This window comes from Haliotis cracherodii, unplaced genomic scaffold, assembly GCF_022045235.1.
Source record: "Haliotis cracherodii isolate W230 unplaced genomic scaffold, xgHalCrac1.p SCAF_1, whole genome shotgun sequence".
Classification (NCBI taxonomy): Eukaryota; Metazoa; Mollusca; class Gastropoda; order Lepetellida; family Haliotidae; genus Haliotis; species Haliotis cracherodii.
Window position 1 is genome coordinate 80,212,816 of NW_027266264.1, and position 23,536 is coordinate 80,236,351.

The window sequence follows — 23,536 nt, forward strand, 5'->3', positions numbered from 1 at the left end:
ATTAATCAACACGGCAATTTGCAAGTGTTACTAAATCTCCCTGGGTGAACAGGGACCCATAAATCTACTCCTTGACACTGCAACGTTGCCAATTACCTCCCTTTGGCATTCTGCATTTCAACATACGTTCAACAGATTGGTCGATAGGGATTTAATCTGATGACAATGGCATGACATGTAGTAGAAATGGGGAAAAAACCCAACTGAATTCATAAAAATTATCATGAAATCAGGATTAACAAATCCATGTTTCTGGAATTTTTTTAATCCTTGAAGATGTTTTTGCCTGATGATGTATTGCATCCAATAAATACTGACTAACGTAAGGTCAGATCCTTCTTTCTGGTCTCTAAAAAAGATGATGTTAAAAACTTTGCCAATAAATCCAAACGAGAGTGTTTGCCTGAAGCACATTGTGGGCATGTGTAAAGTACTACTGTGGTATGGCGGTTGCTGTTTCGGGTGGCCTGGAGGTGTTATGTAATAAAGCACAAGTGTTCACAAAGATTTGTTTGTTTGTTTGTTGTTTAACTCCACATTCAGCAATATTCTAGTTATATGACGTTGGTCTGTAGATAATTGAGTCTGGGCCAACTAATCCAGTGATTGACATCATGAGCATTGATCCACGCAATTGGGATAAAATGACATGCATCAACCAAGTCAGCGAGCCTGACCACCCGATCCCGTTAGTCGCCTCTTACGACAAGCATAAGCGCCTCTTATGGCAAGCATGGGTTGCTGAAGACCTATTCTATCCTGGATCTTCATGTTCACAAAGAGATGATCCCACATGCGTACATCATTTGGTTGAGTAACCCATCCACTGACAGTCATTTTTGCGCGACTCTTTCAAGACGAAGAATTACCACACCAAAGTAGTATATCATTACGAAAATCTTTAAATAGTCCTTCACATTTAAACCATACAACAAATGTCCAGATTTTCACCTAATTTCCTTAAATTTCTCACTCATAGTTTCCTGAGTGATCTTACTGAATCCTTTCCAAATTTGGCATAAGCAAACAAAAAAACACCTAAAGAAGTGATTCAAACGATTCATCAGGCTACTATTACCACTAATCACTTCATGTAATAACTTTAACATTTATTTTCAGTCTAACAAAATGGAAGAATCTTGGCTCACCACTTTATATTTCTTATATGAGATATCAACATGTACTGCCTCTTTAAGGATGTTGATAAAATGTACAAGCTTTACAAATATTTACCCAAATCTAAATAATGATGACTCCCTGAACAGAATCCGACCTTGGAAATGTCGGACAAGTCCATTATACTAACAGGTATTCATGTTTGGTATTTCCCTCATATTCTCACAATCCTCATATATGTACCTTTTCTCCTGATACAGATTGTCCTTTCTCTCTCACTTTTGGCTGTGATCATTCACTGCATTTATCTGTGTAGCCCAGGCACATCCATGGGGGACAACTTACTAGATTCTTCCCTCTCTAAAATAACGTTGTCGATTATATGACATCATCAAGTTGAGAGCGCATATTCAAATCTCAAGAAATCACGTCATGACCGAGGAATGTTTAATGTGAAATAAACCATGCTTTGTTCTTCATTGTTTTTTTAGTGATTTATCTCGTAGCTATCTTATATTTGTCAAAAAAGTCTAAACCTAACTTCGCAAAGATTTCCACACAGTGTAGTCTCAATGATCAGAAGCAAATCAATGGTTTCTTTTCAATTTCCACATAAGTGTAAGGTCCGCCCTCCGTCCACCTGAGTAAAGGGAATTACCCACGCTACACTGACTCGGTCCGTAAGTGAAAGGCTTAAAGGAAATTCTTATCTGATTCGAGGTGCAAATCAGCCTTATCCAGTCTATTCCTTTTGTATCATACACTCCCCAAAACATTCTCAATAGGCTGTAGATGCTGTCTCCATGACAACAGCAGAGAATAAACATTAATGTCACTATTTTCCACCTTCTTCCACAAGAGAGCACTCCTGACTGAATCCATATTTTACTTTTGTTATCGTCCAGTGACTCTCTCTGTACAGTTGGTGATAACAAGAGGAAACTTGGGGGTAATATATAGCCTGGTTCTTACATCCCCAAACAACCACGTAAAGGTACGGAAAATCTCTTGTAAAGGAGGTGTTGGCGTATCAGAGACAGCACATGAAAAAGATTTTGTTAACAAAGATTTATGTCATAAAAATCTACCCCACACAAATGATGTGTTAGAGGTTTGGAGACTAAGTTTTATAATAACTGTTTATTCTCATGAGGCACTAGCATGGTCAAAACATACAAAGTTGGACAATGGTGGAAGAAAATTGCTGTCTGTGACAAAAATCTTTATATTTTTTATGCCCAAACATCTTTCTCATAGATCCTGGTCTAAATGTTTGGTGAACTGGGATGAGTTTAATGGTGCTGAGTGCTACCAGAGTAAGGCCAAAGGCTAAAGTTGGAGTAGAGTGAAGGTACAGATGGATTGGGATACATCCACTGATCATGGAAGTGGTCCAAAAGTAGCATGGTCCAACAGTAGCATGGAGTGAGTGGGTGAGTGAGTGAGTGGGTGGTAGAGTTGGGTGAGTGAGTGAGTGAGTGGGTGGGTGGGTGTGTGTATTGAGTGGGTGAGTGAGTGAGTGAGTGAGTGAGTGAGTAGGTGGGTGGGTGGAAGAGCTGGGTGAGTGAGTGAGTGAGTGAGTGAGTAGGTGGGTGGGTGGAAGAGCTGGGTGAGTGAGTGAGTGAGTGAGTGAGTGGGTGGGTGGGTGGGTGGAAGAGTTGAGTGAGTGAGTGAGTGAGTAAGCAAGTGTTCACTTTGAACAGTATTTCACTTATTACACAGACACATGTCAGCTTTATGTAAGAAGATGTTTCCCACCTTGATGAAATTCCCTGTCAGCTTTATGTGTAGGATAAGACACGTCGGAGGGTTTTTATGAGATTTAAAACCCAAATCCATGTCATGAAACGAAGGGGATGAGGATTTTAACAACAGACCAACAACAAACCAACAACAGACCAACAATAAACCAACAGGCAAACAGTATACCAGCAATAGACCAACCGGAGACCAACAGTAGACCAACCGGAGACCAACAGTAGACAAACAGTAGACCAGCAATAGACCAACCGGAGACCAACCTGAGACCAACAGTAGACCAGCAATAGACCAACCTTAGACCAGCAATAGACCAACCGTAGACCAACAGTAGACCAGCATTAGACCAACCGGAGACCAACAGTAGACCAGCAATAGACCAACCGGAGACCAACCTGAGACCAACCGGAGACCAACAGTAGACCAGCAATAGACCAACCTTAGACAACAGTAGACCAGCAATAGACCAACCGGAGACCAACAGTAGACCAGCAATAGACCAACAGTAGACCAGCAATAGACCAACCGTAGACCAACAGTAGACCAGCAATAGACCAACCGTAGACCAACAGTAGACCAGCAATAGACCAACAGTAGACCAGCAATTGACCAACCAGAGACCAACAGTAGACCAACAGTAGACCAACCAGAGACCAACAGTAGACCAGCAATAGACCAACCGTAGACCAGCAATAGACCAACAGTAGACCAGCAATTGACCAACCGGAGACCAACAGTAGACCAACAGTAGACCAACCGGAGACAAACAGTAGACAAACAGTAGACCAGCAATAGACCAACCGTAGACCAACAATAGACCAACCGGAGACCAACAGTAGACCAGCAATAGACCAACAGTAGACAAGCACTAGATCAACAGACCAACAGACCAACAGTAGACAAGCAGTAGACCAGGCCCTATTTGAGAAAGCGTCTTTACTGTCAGATTACATACACTATATAAACTTGGTTGCAGGAATAGGCTGGCATTGATTTCAAATCTGGTGCATGGGAGCTTTAAAGAAACTATGTGTTCTATTATAGTTAATGAAACAATCATGTAGATTGCCCCAGTTGGAGATAAAGGGCTGCTTATGTAAATCTCTGTTTTCATGCAATCCGAAGTTGTTAATGTGGAGTAACTGCTAATTCATCTACAAGAACAGTCAACAGGAATAATACGTAACCTAGTTTTTTACTCAGACCAAGACATAATTCAGACACGTTGTGCATGCTGTGATTCAGACCACAATTTCCCAACAACAGACCAGCAGAAGACCAAAAGTAGACCAACTGTAGACGAACAATAGATTAACAGTAGACCAACAATGGGCCAACAACAAACGTGAAACCAACAGTAGACAAACAGGAGACCAATATCAGGCCAACAGAAGACCAAGAGACCAACAATAGACTAGCAGTACACAAACCAACCAACAGAAGACCGACAACAGACTAACAGTAGGCTAACAGTAGACCAAGAGTAGATCAACAGTAGCCCAAGAGTAGACCAAGAGTCGACCAACAGTAGACCAAGAGTAGATCAACAGTAGGCCAACAGTAGACCAAGAGTAGATCAACAGAAGACCAACAGTAGATCAACAGAAGACCAACAGTAGACCAACAGTAGATCAACAGAAGACCAACAGAAGATCAACAGAAGACCAACAGTAGACTAAGAGTAGATCAACAGTAGACCAAGAGTAGATCAACAGAAGACCAACAGTAGACCAACAGTAGATCAACAGGAGACCAACAGTAGATCAACAGAAGACCAACAGTAGATCAACAGTAGACCAACAGTAGATCAACAGAAGACCAACAGTAGACCAACAGTAGATCAACAGAAGACCAACAGAAGATCAACAGAAGACCAACAGTAGACTAAGAGTAGATCAACAGTAGACCAAGAGTAGATCAACAGAAGACCAACAGTAGACCAACAGTAGATCAACAGAAGACCAACAGTAGATCAACAGAAGACCAACAGTAGACCAACAGTAGATCAACAGTAGACCAACAGTAGATCAACAGAAGACCAACAGTAGATCAACAGTAGACCAACAGTAGATCAACAGTAGACCAACAGTAGATCAACAGTAGACCAACAGTAGATCAACAGTAGACCAACAGTAGATCAACAGTAGACCAACAGTAGATCAACAGTAGACTAACAGTAGACCAACAGTAGATCAACAGAAGACCAACAGTAGACCAACAGTAGATCAACAGTAGACCAACAGTAGACCAACAGTAGACCAACAGTAGACCAACAGTAGATCAACAGTAGACCAACAGTAGACCAACAGTAGACCAACAGTAGACCAACAGTAGATCAACAGTAGACCAACAGTCCACCAACAGTAGACCAACAGGAGCCCAAAAACAGACCAATAACAGATCACCAGTAGACCAGCAACAGAAGAACAACAGACCAACAACATACCAACAGCAGACCAAGAGTAGACCAACAGTAGATCACCAGTAGACAAGCAACTGACCAACAGAAGACCAACAGAAGACCAACAGTAGATCAGCTGTACAACCAGGCCCTGTTTGAGAAAGCATCGGCAATGCATGTTGCAGTTTGGGAGTTACGAAAGTGTACTCTGAGAACACTTGAGTCACCAGTCCTGTTCTCCAAACAATCATACTGAAAGCGTAACGAGGCATTTAGTGTTTCATTAACTTGCAACACAATATTTTCTCCCAATTGGTGCTTCACTGACTGGCAGCTGATTGTCAGCAAGTTGTGAAGATGAATGGCTGCAATATATATTCAAATTCAGCCTGCATAAGAAGTGCAGGCAGGCTGGACTTTATACATATACATACATATAACTCCACTGTGGTTCAGCCTAATCTCCATATATTTCTACTTCCAACACTTCTGTTTCAAAAAGATGGAAAACAAAACACAAGGCTGCATTCATTTCAAATTACAAGCCATATGCCACCCTATAATAAAATAAATACACTGGCCGAAGTGTTTTTGAGTCACTGAATTACTGTTGATTGTTGAATGAATATTTCTTTGTCAAACGTGATGAAAGGGAAAGTCGGACTTCAAACATATCAAGAAATGCCTACTTTTCATAAACAGGATTTAACTAACAAACACTGTCTTGAAAAAAGTTTATGAATGTTCACATGACCCTTCCAAGGCTTCGTGAATTCACAGGACTGACTCATAATACTCTCATACATACAGAAAAACCTCGTTACTAGGAGTGAGTGAGTTGGGTTTAACGCCGCTTTTAACATTATTCCAGTTATATCACAGCATGTCAGCTTAATGTGGGAGGAAAGCCTGAAGTGATGCAGGTCTCAGACGTTTACCACTTCGGTGAAACCCACGAGCACGGGTATGGTGCTGACAAACCTAGAAACATAATCGGGGTGAACCGGGATTCGAACCCACAATCATAGGTTTCTGGCGTGTCCAGGGGACACAACTCTGCACAGCGAATCGCGGCGCCTTAGATGACTGGGCCACCCGTGCCCCCTCCTCGTTACTAGGGAAATTACTGTTCCCACTAAGGTGTCCTGTTTAAAAAAAATAATTCTGGATTGAGTAGACACTGGTTCTTAACCATTAATATCCCTTTGAATATGTATGTATGCTACTCAACTTTTGATAAGGATAATCAGATATGTCATTCTACTTAAATATACACATGACATATAAGATTTCTGTATCATGTAAAGTCATGAATACATCCCTATCAAAAATGAAGTGGCATATATTCTGAACAGTAATCTGGAGTGTGGATTAATAAGGATTTCGGTGCATATTTATTTTAAAATATTCATCATAAAAACACATGCATAACACACACATTCAACATGCCAGCCAAATGTGTTTGGAACATGAAGTTATCTCCGCTAAAATATTTTGGTAAATAAAAAAGTGGGAATATTTGTTTTTCAGACACAAAAGATTGACGAATGCTGCTTGCAATCAGCATACCACCCAATACAATCTGTCACAAGTGTGGAGACAAAGGTTCAATCATGTAAAACACTCTTAAAGTACAGATGGAAAGTAGATCTGTTAAACAATCACCTAACGCACATTTCGCAAACAAAAGACACTTCTAACGGCAAAGCCATTGCAACAAGCATCCCTTGATGAAACAAATGTGAAAGCAATAATCACGTCAAAAAGTAAAATAGGCAATAAAAAAATCATATTTTCTTTGTGAAACAAGAAAATGATCAGATTTCAAACTTGAATGGTTGCAGTGGGCAATGTAAACACCATCCAGTGAACGTGATACAGTGCACTAAGTCGGGGCCAGGACGAGGATGAGGAATTGTGAAAAGTTGACATGTAAAATAAATGGATGATGAATCAATGACTGCTATCCCTGAGTACAGACAACACACACAGAGTGAAGGCTGTCATGCAAAACAGTTTAGGAGACAATTGAAATTTAACGTTATTTTCCAAAAGAAGTAAATGAAAGGCTTGATGAAAGGCTGGACGGATAAACCCAGTCCACGATGTGACAAACATGACAGAAAGAAAGAGACCTGTTTATCATGTGTAGTATTTTCACAAGTCAAATTGACATGTAGAAAGAAACCATTTTGGCAAGACATAACATTCTTGAAATGCAAAATCTCTGCTGAAGACATTACGTGTTTGTTTCAATATGCCATTTCAAAACATGCTGCCATCAGGCTCTCCAGCTCATCATGATATCATGTAGATCACTTATTAACTTGTTGCAAGCATGGAAAAGCCCAACAATGACTTTTCATGAATTTCCACAAAATTGTAAGAAACCAATAATTTTGTCTTACAGTTTTCAACATCAATTACTCAAAAACACACACTCCTTCATAAACATGTATGAACAATATATAAATAGTCATGTCATCTCCCACCCCACCAACATCCTCCCACCCCACCAACATCCTCCCACCCCCAACTACATTCCATTACCCCACCAGAAATCCAAGATCCTCAAAATTGAGTCTAACCCAAAGAGTCAGGAGTCAGTTCTTTCTAGACCTAACAACTGTGGACCACCCCACCCCAATCTGTCCTTTACTCTCAGTGATGATAAGACCCCAAAAAGGACTGTTTCTGTGTCATGTAGACTGCCACGTGTACTGTCATGTTGACCGGCATGTAGACTGTCATGTAGATTGTCATGTAGATTGTCATGTAGACTGCCATTTAGACGGTCATGTAGACTGTCATGTAGACCGCCATGTAGACTGTCATGTATACTGTCATGTAGACTGTCATGTAGACTGCCATGTAGACTGTCATGTAGACTGTCATGTAGACTGCCATGTAGACTGCCATGTAGTCTGTCATGTAGACTGCCATGTAGATTGCCATGTAGACTGTCATGTAAACTGCCATGTAGACCGGCATGTAGACTGCCATGTAGACTGTCATGTAGACTGTCATGTAGACCGGCATGTACACTGCCATGTAGACTGTCATGTAGACTGCCATGTAGACTGTCATGTAGACTGCCATGTAGACTGTCATGTAGACTGCCATGTAGACCGGCATGTAGACTGTCATGTAGACTGTCATGTAGTCTGTCATGTAGACTGCCATGTAGACTGTCATGTAGACTGCCATGTAGACTGTCATGTAGACCGGCATGTAGACTGTCATATAGACCGTCATGTAGACTGTCATGTAGACTGCCATGTAGACTGCCATGTAGACTGTCATGTAGACTGCCATGTAGACTGTCATGTAGACTGTCATGTAGATTGCCATGTAGACTGTCATGTAGACTGCCATGTAGACTGTCATGTAGACTGCCATGTAGACTGTCATGTAGACTGCCATGTAGACCGGCATGTAGTCTGTCATGTAGACTGTCATGTAGACTGTCATGTAGACTGCCATGTAGACTGTCATGTAGACTGTCATGTAGACCGGCATGTAGACCGTCATGTAGACCGTCATGTAGACCGTCATGTAGACTGTCATGTAGACTGCCATGTAGTCTGTCATGTAGACTGTCATGTAGACTGTCATGTAGTCTGTCATGTAGACTGTCATGTAGACTGTCATGTAGACTGTCATGTAGTCTGTCATGTAGACTGCCATGTAGTCTGTCATGTAGACTGTCATGTAGACTGTCATGTAGACTGTCATGTAGACTGCCATGTAAACTGCCATGTAGACTGTCATGTAGACTGCCATGTAGACTGTCATGTAGACTGTCATGTAGACCGGCATGTAGACTGCCATGTAGACTGTCATGTAGACTGTCATGTAGACTGCCATGTAGACTGTCATGTAGACTGCCATGTAGACTGTCATATAGACTGTCATGTAGACTGTCATATAGACTGTCATATAGACTGTCATGTAGACTGTCATATAAACTGCCATGTAGACTGTCATGTAGACTGTCATGTAGACTGCCATGTAGACTGTCATGTAGACTGTCACGTTGACCGTCATGTAGACCGTCAAACAGTGCAGCCTGATATCTTCAAGTTAACACCATAAACAGTTCCCTTTATTGCCTCCAACTTTACAGCAGATATGTTGTACCCGATAACTTCCAGCTCTGCATGAACAAGCCCTGATATGGACATAAAACTTGGGATATTGCCTCCAAATAATTGGCGACTTACAAAAGATCCGGAGGGACCACACAGACATTTTTCTATTCAAATGAGGTTCTTTTTCCTCCATTGTAATGACGCTCCCCCCAGTTTACAGTCTTGGCGGCGTGTATTTGTCACTAAAGCCATTCCTGTGGACGTGTATGCAGATTTTATTAGTATATAAACTTGCCTTCCAGATGAACTTCACATCCATGCTTGACAAAGAGATGCCATTATCATCAACTGTGGCTTTCTGACATTCTTGCGACAACATTGTGACAAGTTTTCTTGATGAACGAGTTTCACTCCTGTATGCCAAAGCTAATGGCTTTGAAGCCAATGATATTTGTTATAATTACATGGTCTGGGGGCTTGAATGGTCTACTTGTAAACCGAGGATCAGAAATACAAGACTACTTTGTTACAGCAGGAGATCATGGGAGACAATACAAACCTGGAGTTATGAATTCTGAAAGGAGAACAAACACAAGGTGATGCGTATCAGTGGTTTCACCAGTCAAGAAAACCTCCATCATTGATATATTATACAGACCACTGATTGGACAAGAACTATTGTTATTGTTCTACCACCCTGTTCTGCAGGACTGTAACGTGACAGTAACGCTCCACTGACACAGAGGAATAAAGTCTTAGGTCAATAGATGATGTATTGATGAAAAGGTTCGGGTTAACAGTTAGGACAATATTTCACTTATAACATGGCATGGCGTCTTGGTCATAAATAAAAACCTAATGTGATGCACTTTGGTGAAACCAACTTTTGTACATGACTAGGATCGAGGATTCAAACCCATGCCAGTGAATCATCTCTTGGCACAGTGAGCTCAAACTACTGGGCTATTAGGTCTCACTGGCAACTGGAAACACATCAAACACGGAACGGTAAACAAGGCGACTCTACAAACTTTCAAAGCTGGAGTATGATGTCCATGACATAGGGCTGGAATGAGTGAGTGAGTGAGTGAGTGAGTGAGTGAGTGAGTGAGTGAGTGAGTGAGTGAGTGAGTGAGTGAGTGAGTGAGTATGGTTTTACTTCGCTTTTAGCAATATTCCAGCAATATCACGGCAGGGGGACACCAGAATGGGCTTCTCACATTGTACCCATGTGGGGAATTAAACACAGGCCCTTGGCATCACGAGCGAACGCTTTAACCACTTGGCTACCCCACTGCCCCTTGCATAGATTCTGACTTTTATATGTTTGAGTAAAGACAAAGCATCAGTCCACTTCAGTGTACATGTGACCACTTCAGTGTACATAGTGATGGGGAGCGTATTCAAATACTTTTTGTCAGCGCTCCGTTCAAACAATTCTCAATCACACATTTTGTACTCATCTCTTGAGACCTCCAGCAGGTACCCGGGGAGGGTGGGGTAATAGGTGGGTTGGGTACCCTGGGAGGGTGGGGTAATAGGTGGGTTGGGTACCCGGGGAGGGTTGGGTAATAGGTTGGTTGTGGTACCCGGGGAGGGTGGGGTAATAGGTGGGTTGGGTACCCGGGGAGGGTGGGGTAATAGGTGGGTTGGGTACCCGGGGAGGGTGGGGTAATAGGGGGGTTGGGTACCCGGGGAGGGTGGGGTAATAGGGGGGTTGGGTACCCGGGGAGGGTTGGGTAATAGGTGGGTTGTGGTACCCAGGGAGGGTGGGGTAATAGGTGGGTTGTGGTACCCGGGGAGGGTGGGGTAATAGGTGGGTTGTGGTACCCTGGGAGGGTGGGGTAATAGGTGGGTTGTGGTACCCGGGGAGGGTGGGGTAATAGGGGGGTTGGGTACCCAGGGAGGGTGGGATAATAGGGGGGTTGGGTACCCGGGGAGGGTGGGGGAAAAGGGGGGTTGGGTACCCGGGGAGGATTGGGTAATAGGGGGGTTGGGTATCCGGGGAGGGTGGGGTAATAGGTGGGTTGGGTACATGGAGAGGGTGGGGTAATAGGAGGGTTGGGTACCTGGGAAGGGTGGGGTAATAGGGGGGTTGGGTACCCGGGGAGGGTGGGGTAAAAGGGGGGTTGGGTACATGGGAAGGGTGGGGTAATAGGTGGGTTGGGTACCCGGGGAGGGTGGGGTAATAGGGGGGTTGGGTACCCGGGGAGGGTTGGGTAATAGGGGGGTTGGGTACCCGGGGAGGGTGGGGTAATACGGGGGTTGGGTACCCGGGTAGTAAATTTGGACTCGTCCAAGCCCTGCTATTCACTACTGAACAAAAGAAAAAGATGTGTAGGGTCAGCTATTTTAGGCACAGACTAATAGAGAATAGGAAATACAAGATTCTTTGCCCCATGAAACACAAGACCTCTTGGACAAATTATTTGAAAATAAAGGACCTCCTTCAAAGAAAAAAGTTTACTGTATATGACCGTTCATAAGCCGATCTCATTGATCAGACGAGGTATTAACCTGGTCCTTGAAATCTGTATCAAAATGTGATGTGCGGTACATAAGCCGGACCCCCAACCTAAAACTATGTCCCATCATGATCCGTCATCGGAAATAGAATATCAACAAATCCATATTGAATTACGCAAGTTAATCGTGTCATTACACCATCGGTAATAAAAAGTGTTCATTGTATATCTGGACTCATGTTTGTAATCTACGTTATCTATTTTATTAATCTAATCCTTAAACAACTATCCTGTACTAGGTATCACGCAGGAAACATATTTGTCTTTTCACCTGGCTGTTATATAGAAGGTAAGAATTAAAATCAAATTGTATAAGGTCATATAGAAGAATGGTTAGCCCAAACCATTGGGTGACAGGTCTGCTGACTGGATGTTAACTTCTAGGAATCAACAAAAGTTATTTTCTAAGTTAAGGGTCAGACTGATCAACTCAGGTGCCATCTTCCTGAGGCAAGGGCATTAACTGACTATAAAAGTCCAGTTACCACCCTTGCTGAACTAGACTGGAATTTCTGGACACGATCGTAGCACCACCTGTGGTTATTACGAGCTGTGTCCCTTCTATGCCTCTCCTATTGACCAATCAGACTCCACCTCTTTTATCACTTGCATTTGCTTCAAACAAGATGGCCGCACCCAGTCAAGACGATGTGATCAATAATCAAGATCTATATTGTGATAAAACGGGTCTAACATCGCAAAGTGCATCAAATCATGTGAGCACCTTGATTAAAAGGTGCAAAGATTTGGAAAAATTTTGCTAACGCTGAGTTGGCGGTGTACATCCTTTGCAAATCCTGCAATCGACCGAAATCTGCACGACAGTTTACAAACCGAATTTTGATTACTTTACACGATTTTGATTGGACTATGCATAGACTCGTTAGTCCAGCCAAAATATAACTCCATAATACCAGCCTAGTTTCACAACTTCCTTGCCTCGGGAAGATCTCCATCCCTGTGAAACACAAAATCTCTGTCCCTGTGAAACACAAGATCTCCGTTCCTGTGAACACAGATCTCCGTCCCTGTGAAACACAGATCTCCGTCCCTGTGAAACACAGATCTCCGTCCCTGTGAAACACAGATCTCTGGTCCCACGAACACAAGACCTCAGGCCTCATGAAACCCACTGTCTCTGATCCTACCAAACACAAGATCTCTTTCCCAAGAATTACAAGATCACTTGCCCTGTGGAACACAAGATCTGTTGCCCTGTGGAACACAAGTTCTCTTGCCCTGTGGAACACAAGATCTCTTGCCCTGTGGAACACAAGATCTCTTGCCCTATGGAACACAAGATCTCTTGCCCTGTGGAACACAAGATCTCTTGCCCTATGGAACACAGTGCATTTTTCAGTATGTTATATTAGTGTAGTAGCAGATAAATGTATACATTAAGTGATGACTGAATTAACAGTACTTTGGACAATGTCTACTTCAGTTCATGGCAGAGCTGGTAAATCCTTCAACTGTGTACAACTAAATATTTCCTTAGTTACTCTTATGACAACAGTGGAAGGAAGAGTGAGAGAGTTAAGATTTAACTTAAGTTAAGAGTTAAGCGTCACATCAAGAAGAAGGAAGGACTGCAGCAGCTGATTTGATTAAATCAGTTTCAGCAAAACGTAACAGCAGGATTGTCAAAATATCTGAAGCGAACATATGTTTTGAGTAATGTGTTTCTGAAAAAGCAATAAACACCCATACCCAGTCACTTTTATTCATATTTCCTTTGTTTGTATAGTCATGTAGAATTCTGGACAACAACAATTAAAATGTCATGACTGCATCCACTGCACTCTGGCCTAGACTGCTAGTTGTGACCACAACAATGAGGTTTCACTGCTTGCCTCAGTCATGCAGGACCATGGAAAGTGGCTAAAGGGAGGTAACTCATTTGGAGTATTGGTCCATGTTAATTCTACGAAGTGTTCCATCTCAAATCTCTGGGTTCAAACACAAATGTCATGTTATTTGTTTGACATTTTTTAAATGTTTACATATGTAACATTTCTAAATAAATCTTGAAAAAAGACACAAAGAAACACGGCAAATGACATGGATTTTTCACAACACAACAATCTAAGAAATTGAAATGAAAGTGTGATTTTAAAAAAAAGAATTCATATAAAATACAAAAACCTCCTACATATGACATGATGCTTAGAGTCAGGCCACCACTAACCACACCACACAATCTAATCTTCAACATTTTCAACAAACACATCACAAGAATGATGTCATTACACTACAGCAAAAACATTCCCCTAAATGGTCTGTTTTATCAATTTGACTTTTGAAAAGATGATGAAATGCTATGAAAATGTAAGTTATGCAACCTTGCCTCTCGTCTTTCCACATCTGGATTTGCCTTGTGTCATAAATCTCTATCTACTGCCATGAGAGTTTAACATTACATACTCCCAAGACACTCTCCACTTCCAGGTCATTGTCGGGACAGATAACTCCGCCGGGTTGAAAACGACCACTCACCTGTAACCATTAACCCAGGTGATATACAACACACTCACTGTCCTAATGTTACAAGTAGGTGGCATACCGGGGTGTCGGCTTCCTCTAATTTCCTTTAAATCAAATTTTATTTACGCAGAAACAATGCACTGGCTAAATGTTACTTATCTCAGGTTGGTATTAGTCTGAAATAGCATCCTGCATAGAAGGAACTCAATACCTTTCCAATTTGTCCATACCTGTAACGAGCGTTGTAGACAGGTAGATCATGCAGGTACAACAGAGTTGTGACAGTTTAATGTTAAGCTTAATGATACTCAATACCTCAGATTTGGGGTGGTGGGAGTGGGGTGGTTGTGGTGGGTGGGGGTGGGGGGGGGATGGGTGTCGGTGGGTGGGTGTCACTAACTACACACAAACATAAAAAAATAAATTTGTGACTGCTCTTATTTTTCTTGACATATATCACAAGAAACTGTGATAATCCTCCAGGTATCCCAGGTGGCACTTGGATCAATAGACCCAGATTGAAGATCCGGGTTAGAATTGGTCTTCAGCAACCCATGCTTGCCGTAAAAGGCGACTATGCTTGTCGTAAGAGGCGACTAACGGGATCGGCTGACTTGGTTGATGCATGTCTTCGATCGCAATTGTGTGGATCGATGCTCATGATATTAATCACTGGATTGTCTGGTCCAGGCTCAATTATTTACAGGTGTCATATCGCTGGAATATTGCTGTGTTCGTCATTAAACAAAAAACCAACCAGCCAACTGATCAATAAATTCTCCGTACCTAACACCAACACATATATATCATGTACATATCAGCATCATTTATTCACAAGTTTAGGCCATCGGCCCGTTACATGCTGCAACAGTGCTACAGCCAATTTTTACATTTCTTTTCTCAAATTATTAGCACAGAAGATAAACATTCCCATATTTTGTATAGTATTCGAATAGCTCTCAGACATTAACATGTTAAATTTGGGTAAACAAGGGAACATGGAATACTTTATGGGAAACATACAATTGTCGCAAGTGCTCATATGCACTACCATAAGGGTAAGGCTATTTTTCAGGGCATTATCATTTGAAGAAGCTCGAGGTCTTCCATTAACTGCCCGACAAAGGAGAGCAGCTGAAAAGACCGAGCACTTCTGCAAATGATAATGCCCTGAAAAATAGTGTTACCGTTGTTATAGCTCAAATAGATGGAATTTTTTATCAAATAAAAAGAAACAAAAATATCGGGTTTGAAACATTTACTGCAATCAACATGAATGTCACTGACCCACTTTTACAAATATGGAAACGTCGTAGAACAAACTAGATGACGTCACTATTGAAAGTGATGTCACCGATCCTATCCTATGACGTCACCTAACAACAGGCGTGATAATGGCCCGTCATCAAGCAATATGAGGGCATTATCAAGTTACAGTGGCCAGCTCATTTCTGATGACATGCGGGCGGTATGATGATAATCCTATCCATTTTAGCTATAAATATCAATATAAAATGGTATTCACTTTTAACATACAGCAGCTACACTTATCACATATTATTACACTATGATGGTTGGTTAGTTGGTTTGTTGTTTAACACCAAACTCAGCAATATTTCAGCTATATGACGGCGGTCTGTAAATAATTGAGTCTGGACCAGACAATCCAGTGATTAATATCATGAGCATCGATCGACACAATTGGGATCAATGACATGCATCCACCAAGTCAGCAAACCTGACCACCCGATCCCATTAGTCGCCACATATGACAAGCATAATCGCCTTTTATGGAAAGCATGGGTTGCTGAAAACCTATTCTACCCTGGATCTTCACGGGTCTATTCACACTAAAATTGCCAGGGCATGCAAATTTCCAGTCGAACAAAATATAATGGTGATGTCCCTTTAACTCTATATAGATGTTCTGTCAGGACTTACATTGTGGACTACAGTAGGTTTACCGTCTTACAGGTTTGGTTTGATGTCACCAGTCACTTGTCGGCTCTGAAATGTTCATAATGGCCAGCTGCTGTATCTTTCAAAAGTTAGAACTAGGATGAATAGTTTTTGTTCTTTAAGCCAACCTGGTCAAAATCAGCCATCATTTATCATGATTATTATTCTGTTAATTGGCAAAAAGTGCAATTACCTGGAGCATAGAAGTCAAATCATCAACAATATCACCGAGAAGTATTTATTCCAGTACACTAAAGCTGATAACGTTGATCAGCACGGTGCTTCAGACTGGCAGTGCATGGTGTGGCTGGAGTTTTTCAGCAGTTCGTCAATGTCAGTGTTTCTGGATGTGACATTTGCTGGCTAACCATGCATGTCAGCTCGTGTTCAAACAGATAAATGCACATTTCTCATCCCCATTATCATCGTAACATACACAAAAAAGTCTACAACTAGTACAGCTTTAAAAAAACACCAGCATTTTATTTTGCACAAGATTCCAATCTTTGACACATTCCATGAAGAAGGAGAAATGCCAGAATGGGCATGATATAAAAATAAAAGAGATACATATTTTCAATACATCCAATTGTTTCAAACTCTTTTTCAAAGTGAAGGCGTTATGAGATTTCTGCATCCTAATGGACATTGCCTGTGTATGCCAGCGTACATGGAGAAATTTTACATCCATTGACATCATGGTAATAGTGCATCATGTAGGATTGATTTTAGGACCATTCTTGTCATTTCTATCATTTTGTTTTCAGTTATTAGGGAATATTATTCGTGGTCAATAATGCAATAAATATAATTGTTTTCTCATCATGTCCAGTGAAATTTGTGAGTGAGTGAGAGAGTGAGTGAGTGAGTGGGGTTTTATTCCACATACTTCAGTAGTCACTAAGAGATGAGGTTAAATAGGGTTTAACGTGTTCAAGATTACTGCACTTGTTCATGCACGTGTGTGTGTGTGTGTGTGTGTGTGTGTGTGTGTGTGTGTGTGTTACCATGGTGATACCATGCCGCAGTCGAACATGAATACCCCACATCCACACAGTATACTGACTCCAAGCTGACCAGTCCTTGTTTGAGACCCTTAATGCTGAGCCAGGCAGGGTAACAACAAGTACCATCTTTTAACGTCTTTTGGAATGACGCTCTACCATTAGACCACAGAGGCGGTCGTAGTCAGTAAGAAAGGAAGGGGTGGGTACCAAGGAATTTACTTGTCCACTAGATATTGAGTGTAATTAATGATGTATGTACCACATACCAGAACTACATTTATTTTCACACCATGAATCGCAATCCAAACCGAGTGGTCTTTGCAAGACAATTCAACCTTCATCTCACCGAGCTGTCCCACAGGGCTGCTGATGCCTCTTGGACATTAAATGTGTTTGTTATGGTAATGAAAGTGTGTTAACAAGCAGGCAATCTGGCAGGCTCACCTCCTGTCCGGGTCCGCTAGCTGACTTCTGCCGCCTCATCTTCCTCCATCAGACCACTGCAACACAATCAGATGTATTTACTGCAGCCCATCATGGGCATCATGTCGACCCTCACATTCAGGAGAAGAACACATATCCTGTACAACACTAACAGTGCTTCTCAAACACTCCTTTCATTGACTCAGTCCCTTACTACACTTAGCATTATTAGGCTAAACAAAATAGTCTTGGTTCTCAGGCAACGCCTGCAACATCATAAAGTTTGCTGCATGTTTCGTTGTTATTTCCATTGAGCCCCGCAAAAAAAATATCAAATATTCACATCTCGAACACACGACCCCAGCAGTGAATAGCTACAATACTTAGGTACAACATGCTTTCACCGAAATGATTAAACAAAATATACAAAATTTGCTGATAAACAAAATTTGGTTACAATCTAGTCTGAACAACAAAAGCTGCCCGCAAGCACAATATTTTTTCAAAGCCATTGCCGGAGAACCAATTCTTTTATTTTTTTAAGCCTTACCACTAATGATTTCAGTTTTCCAGTCTCACTTCAATCAACACACCTGACAAGTGTCCATCGTCCCGAGGAAAGAAAGTTAACTGATGATAAAAGTACAATTTCCTCCCTTGCTGAACTAGGCTGGAAATATGGAGTTATATTTTTGCTGGACTAATGAGTCTATGTATAGTCAAATCAAAATCTTGTAACGAAATCGACGTAAGGTTTGTAAACTCCCGTGCAGATTTCAGTAGATTGCAGGACTTGCAAGACATGTGTACTGCCAACTCTGCGTCAACAGATATTTCCCAAATCTTTTTACGTTTTTAATCAAGGTGCTCACCTGATTTGATGCACTTCGCGAAGTAAGACTCGTCTTATCACAATATAACTATAAATATGACTATTATTGACTGGGAACCACCATTTTGTTTGAAGTGATATGAGAGGTGGAATCTGATTGGTCAGCAGGAGGGACATAGAAGGGTTATAACTCATAATAGCCACTGGAGGTGCTAGGATCGAGTCTGGATATTTCAGCCTAGTTTGGCAAGAGTGGATAGTCGACTTTTATAGTCAGTTAACTCCCTTGCCTCAGGAAGATGCCATGTGTCTATGTAACACTTCCTCTTTGCTTGATGAAATACACTATATATACATCGTCCTTTCAAACTCTCATGCAGATTTGTGAGTCACACCGTCTACAGTCAGTAACACAGATGCCTTTAACAGTTTGTATTTAAGAAATATAATACCTGATGACTCACAGCTAAACACCCAGTAATTAACTTGTTGTGCCTACATGGATCTGATCACTTTGTTAATGTTCAACACAGCACTCAGCAATGTTCCAGCTATATGACAGCAGCCTGTCAATAATGAAGTCTCCACAAGAAAATCCAGTGATTGATATTGTGAGCAACGATGACACAATGACATGCAGTCAACCATATCACCAAGCCCCCCCCAAAAACGGTATCTGTTTGGCCACTTCTTTATAGGTTGCTGGGGACAAAATCTCACCTAGAATCCATATGGTGTTGTAATGTTGTGATGCATACTAAGGCTGGAATGGGTTACTTGGGTACTCGGATCGGATGGGTCCTGAGTAGGACCTGGGTATTCACAGGACTTCCTGGACCCATGGATAGTCACGTGGAGACGATAACAAAAGAACTCCATGGTTATACGACAAGTCGCAAATGTTCGTATTTCTTTCTGACTACATGGACTATGCACGCATTCCTCCTGACATTTATATATTTGAGTAAAGATACCGCTTCAGTCAACTTCAGTGTATGCATGAGCAGATCGTTTTATATGTGTATCTAACTAGTTTTTCCCAGGGATCCAGTGTAAAAAAATTCCAAATCAGACATTTTGTACCCAACTGTTGATACCTACAGCGGGTACCGTGGTAAGATCGGGTACCCAGGTAGTAAATTGGGACTCGTCTCAGTCCTAATGTGTACTGTTATGTTTTCTTGGCTTTGTTCCAAGCATGTGAAAAGACAAATGCCTTCCTCCTAGATTCAGCAATAGGTGTGGAAGTTCAGAAGAGCATGTCTGATTGGGAAGCACAAGCATGCAGCAAAAAGTAGATCATCCGTAATAGACAAAAACAGTATTGACATGTTTGTTTGTTGTTTAATGTCACACAAAGCAGTATTCCAGCTATATGATGGCGCCATGTAAATAATCAAGTCGGGACCAGAGAATTCTGTGATTGATATTGTGAGCAACGCTCCACGCCATCATGCCATTAACCAAGTTATCAAGCCTGACCACCTGACCCTTACGACCAGTATAGGTTGCTGGGGGCCAAATAATTGCAACGGGTTAAAGAAGATATTGGCCACTGGCTTGCTGGGCACTGTTCCACAAAGCTATCTTAGCGCTACGACTATCGTAAGCCAGTGTTAAAGTATGGGAGTTACGATCACCTAAGCGCTAAGATGGCTTTGTGGAATGGGGCCTTGGTCTTAGATGTGCTGAAGCAGTCTTACCTGGTTAGCTCAGTTGGATTATCGCCATGCTTCCTGATCATGTGACGCTTGAGACCAACGGGTAAGGAGAAATATTTCCCACATTCATCACACCTAAACGCTTTGTCATGAGTTTTTACATGTTCTTTGAGTCGCCTTGCATTCAGAAAAGCCTTGTCGCACTTTTCACATTTAAAGGTTTTGTCCCCGATATGAATCTGAATGTGACTCTTCAGGGAGTGAGAAGCAGTAAAAGAGTGTCCACACATGTCACAATGATATTTCTTTTCGCCTGTATGGACGACCATGTGTTTCCGCAAAACACTCCTGTCACTAAACGCCTTGCCACACTCCTGGCACAAAAATGGCCTCTCACCAGTGTGGGTTCGGGCATGGTTCTTAAGATGGGCAGTGGTGGAGAAATACTTCTGGCACACATCACACTGATGAGGTTTGTCTCCAGTGTGATACCTGGTGTGTGAGGCGAGATGACTTGCCCGTCTAAACCCCGCCCCGCACAGCTCACAGATAAACGGTTTGAAGTCACTGTGAATCTTAATGTGGGCTTTCAAATCAGAAACATCAGTAAAACTTTTCTCACATGTTTCACAATGGTGATTTTTTTCACCTGTGTGGGTTTTTATATGTCTCTGTAAAGACTGAGCCCGCTTGAATCCCTTCTGACAAATATCACATTTATGTGGACGAGCATCAGAATGAACTTCTTTGTGTCTGATCAGGTCTCCAACTTGGTAAAAACTCTTCTCACAGATTTCACACTTATACGGGCGTTCTCCCGTATGTTGTCGCATGTGGACTTTCAGAGTCCCGTACAGGCTAAAAGCAACACCACAGACAACACAAGCAAATGGCTTCTCCTTGGTGTGACTACGACGATGACTCATTAACGTACTCGAACACTTGAATTTCTTCTCACAAAATTCACAAACATGAGTTTTGTGATCAGCATGTATCTTGCTATGTTCCCGTTTTTCTTTGAATCCATCAAACTTCAGGTCACATATTTTGCACTCATAGATTTTCTCGCCTGTGTGTATTCGCATGTGCTCTTTAAGTCTGTCTGAGCGTATAAACCTCTGGGAACATATTTCACACTGGTAAGGTTTTTCTCCAGTGTGAATCCTCACATGTTTCTGGAGGTCCCCAGCCCTGACGAAGCTCTTCTGGCAGACGTCACACATGAATGGCTTATCCTGGGTGTGAGAACGCATGTGAATCTTAAGGTTCTCCTTCTGCCCAAAGGACTTCTCACAAACAACACAGACAAAATGTTTTTCTTCCAAATGCATTCGTTTGCGTTTCTGTAGAGTCCATGTTTTTGAGTCTGGCATCTGTAATGGTTCTTCGGGGTAATGTGTTCCCTTGACACCATGGCAACTGTCTATATCATCATGTGATGTACTGTGACATTCAAGCTGATCTGGGCTTTCGAACGTCTTATCACATAAGTCACACAAATAAAATGTCTTCCCCTTGTGGGAAAGAAGGTGCTCTCTGAATTCGTCTAAATCTTTAAACTTCTCCTCACAAACATCACACTGATGGTGTTTCAGCTTATCGGGTTGTGAAGTCAAATGCTGACTCAAGGCTAATGTGCTTTCATTGCAGGACTCTCCCTCCTCGTGTGTCAGAGTGGGACTGTGTGAGGACATTTCATCCATCTGCTCACAAGTGTGTGATCCAGCAGATGACAGTGAACACTGACCGTCTGCTGTGTCTGATAACACATCTTTGAAGTTTGTGTCAGGGTGTTTGTTCTGAGCTTCTGTGCCAGAGTGTGTCAAAGTCTTTTTCTCTGCTTTGGATTCTGCATAGTCTTCTGAATGTTTAGGTACTTGTGAATTGTCCCCTGTGGATGAAAGTGCTTGTGAATTGTCCCCTGTGGGTGAAAGTGCTTGTGAATTGTCCCCCGTTGGTGAAAGTGCTTGTGAATTGTCCACTGTGGATGAAAGTGCTTGTGAATTGTCCCCCGTTGGTGAAAGTGCTTGTGAATTGTCCACTGTGGATGAAAGTGCTTGTGAATTGTCCCCTGTGTTAGAAAGTGCTTGTGAGTTGTCCCCCGTGGGTGAAAAAGCTTGTGAATTGTCCCCCGTGGATGAAAGTGCTTGTGAATTGTCCCCTGTGGGTGAAAATGCTTGTGAATTTTTAACTGAGGATGTTTGTGCTCCTGAATTTGACTTTGGTGGCGTTGGTGCCCGTATATTTTCCTCTGGATCTGAAGTGTATGAATCACTTTTCTGGGCGCTTCCATCTTCAATGTCAAGGTCATCACCAAAACCCATCTGTGTATTTCCTGGCACACCTGCAGCTTTGTGTGAAGTGCTAGCCATGTCATCAATATGCCTGTTTCCCCAATCCTTAGACATCTATGTCAGCTTTTCTGTTCACCTGGTGCTAAGGGGGAACTATCATGTAAACCTGGAAAGTAGAGGTCACTGAAACGTCCCACAAAATGGTGAGTTTTGGTCACTGACACGTCCCACAAAATGGTGAGTTTTGGTCACTGTAACATCCCACACAATGGTGAGTTTTGGTCACTAAAATGTCCCACACAATGGTGAGTTTTGGTCACTAAAACGTCCCACACAATGATGAGTTTTGGTCACTGAAACGTCCCACACAGTAGTGAGTATTGGTCACTGAAACATACTGAAACATACAGAGTACTGATTTGAACCTGTACTGGTGGTCTCCATCCTCCAAACAAACAAAGCTGACTTCACAAATAAACTCTATTTGCAAAGCACTTGTCCCAAATAGGTGGAGGATAAAAGGTCAAGTACTTTTCTTTGCTGAAGGCAGTTTACCTCAGTGGCTATGTTCCTTGGACAACTCAAACATCTTCTTCATGATATTGAGTAAAAAAGGTTATCTTTACTTGTTATAGCAACAACATCTCAAAGATGTTCTGACCATGTCATCTCTTTCTCCAAAGATGTTTCCAGGGATATGGGGATTGGATCCATGGCTATCCCTCAGTCTCCTGCAGGTTATCCCTCAGTCTTCTGCAAGTTATCCCTCAGTCTCCTGCGAGTTATCCCTCAGTCTCCTGCAGGTTATCCCTCAGTCTCCTGCAGGTTATCCCTCAGTCTCCTGCAGGTTATCCCTCAGTCTCCTGCGAGTTATCCCTCAGTCTCCTGCAGGTTATCCCTCAGTCTCCTGCAGGTTATCGGAGACTTGTTGCAAATCTGGAAACAGAAACAGGATTGTTATATTGAAACTACATCTTCTGTCATC

At 42.1% G+C, this 23,536-nt stretch overlaps 2 protein-coding genes across 2 annotated transcripts; both read right to left on the minus strand.

Moving 5' to 3' along the window:
• Window positions 1–8,062: 8,062 nt before the first annotated feature.
• On the minus strand, window positions 8,063–9,322 carry LOC139457924 (dynein heavy chain-like). Its single transcript, XM_071239271.1, has one exon. The coding sequence runs from the start codon at window positions 9,320–9,322 to the stop codon at window positions 8,063–8,065; it is 1,260 nt and encodes a 419-aa protein (XP_071095372.1).
• Window positions 9,323–17,785: 8,463 nt separating this feature from the next.
• LOC139442462 (zinc finger protein 271-like) lies at window positions 17,786–23,017 on the minus strand. The gene is made up of 2 exons (XM_071223304.1): window positions 20,300–23,017; window positions 17,786–17,841 (listed from the first exon to the last, which is right to left on the minus strand). Exons 1-2 carry the CDS (start codon window positions 22,663–22,665, stop codon window positions 17,802–17,804), a joined length of 2,406 nt encoding a protein of 801 aa, XP_071079405.1. The 5' UTR covers window positions 22,666–23,017; the 3' UTR covers window positions 17,786–17,801.
• Between the last annotated feature and the right edge of the window lie 519 nt (window positions 23,018–23,536).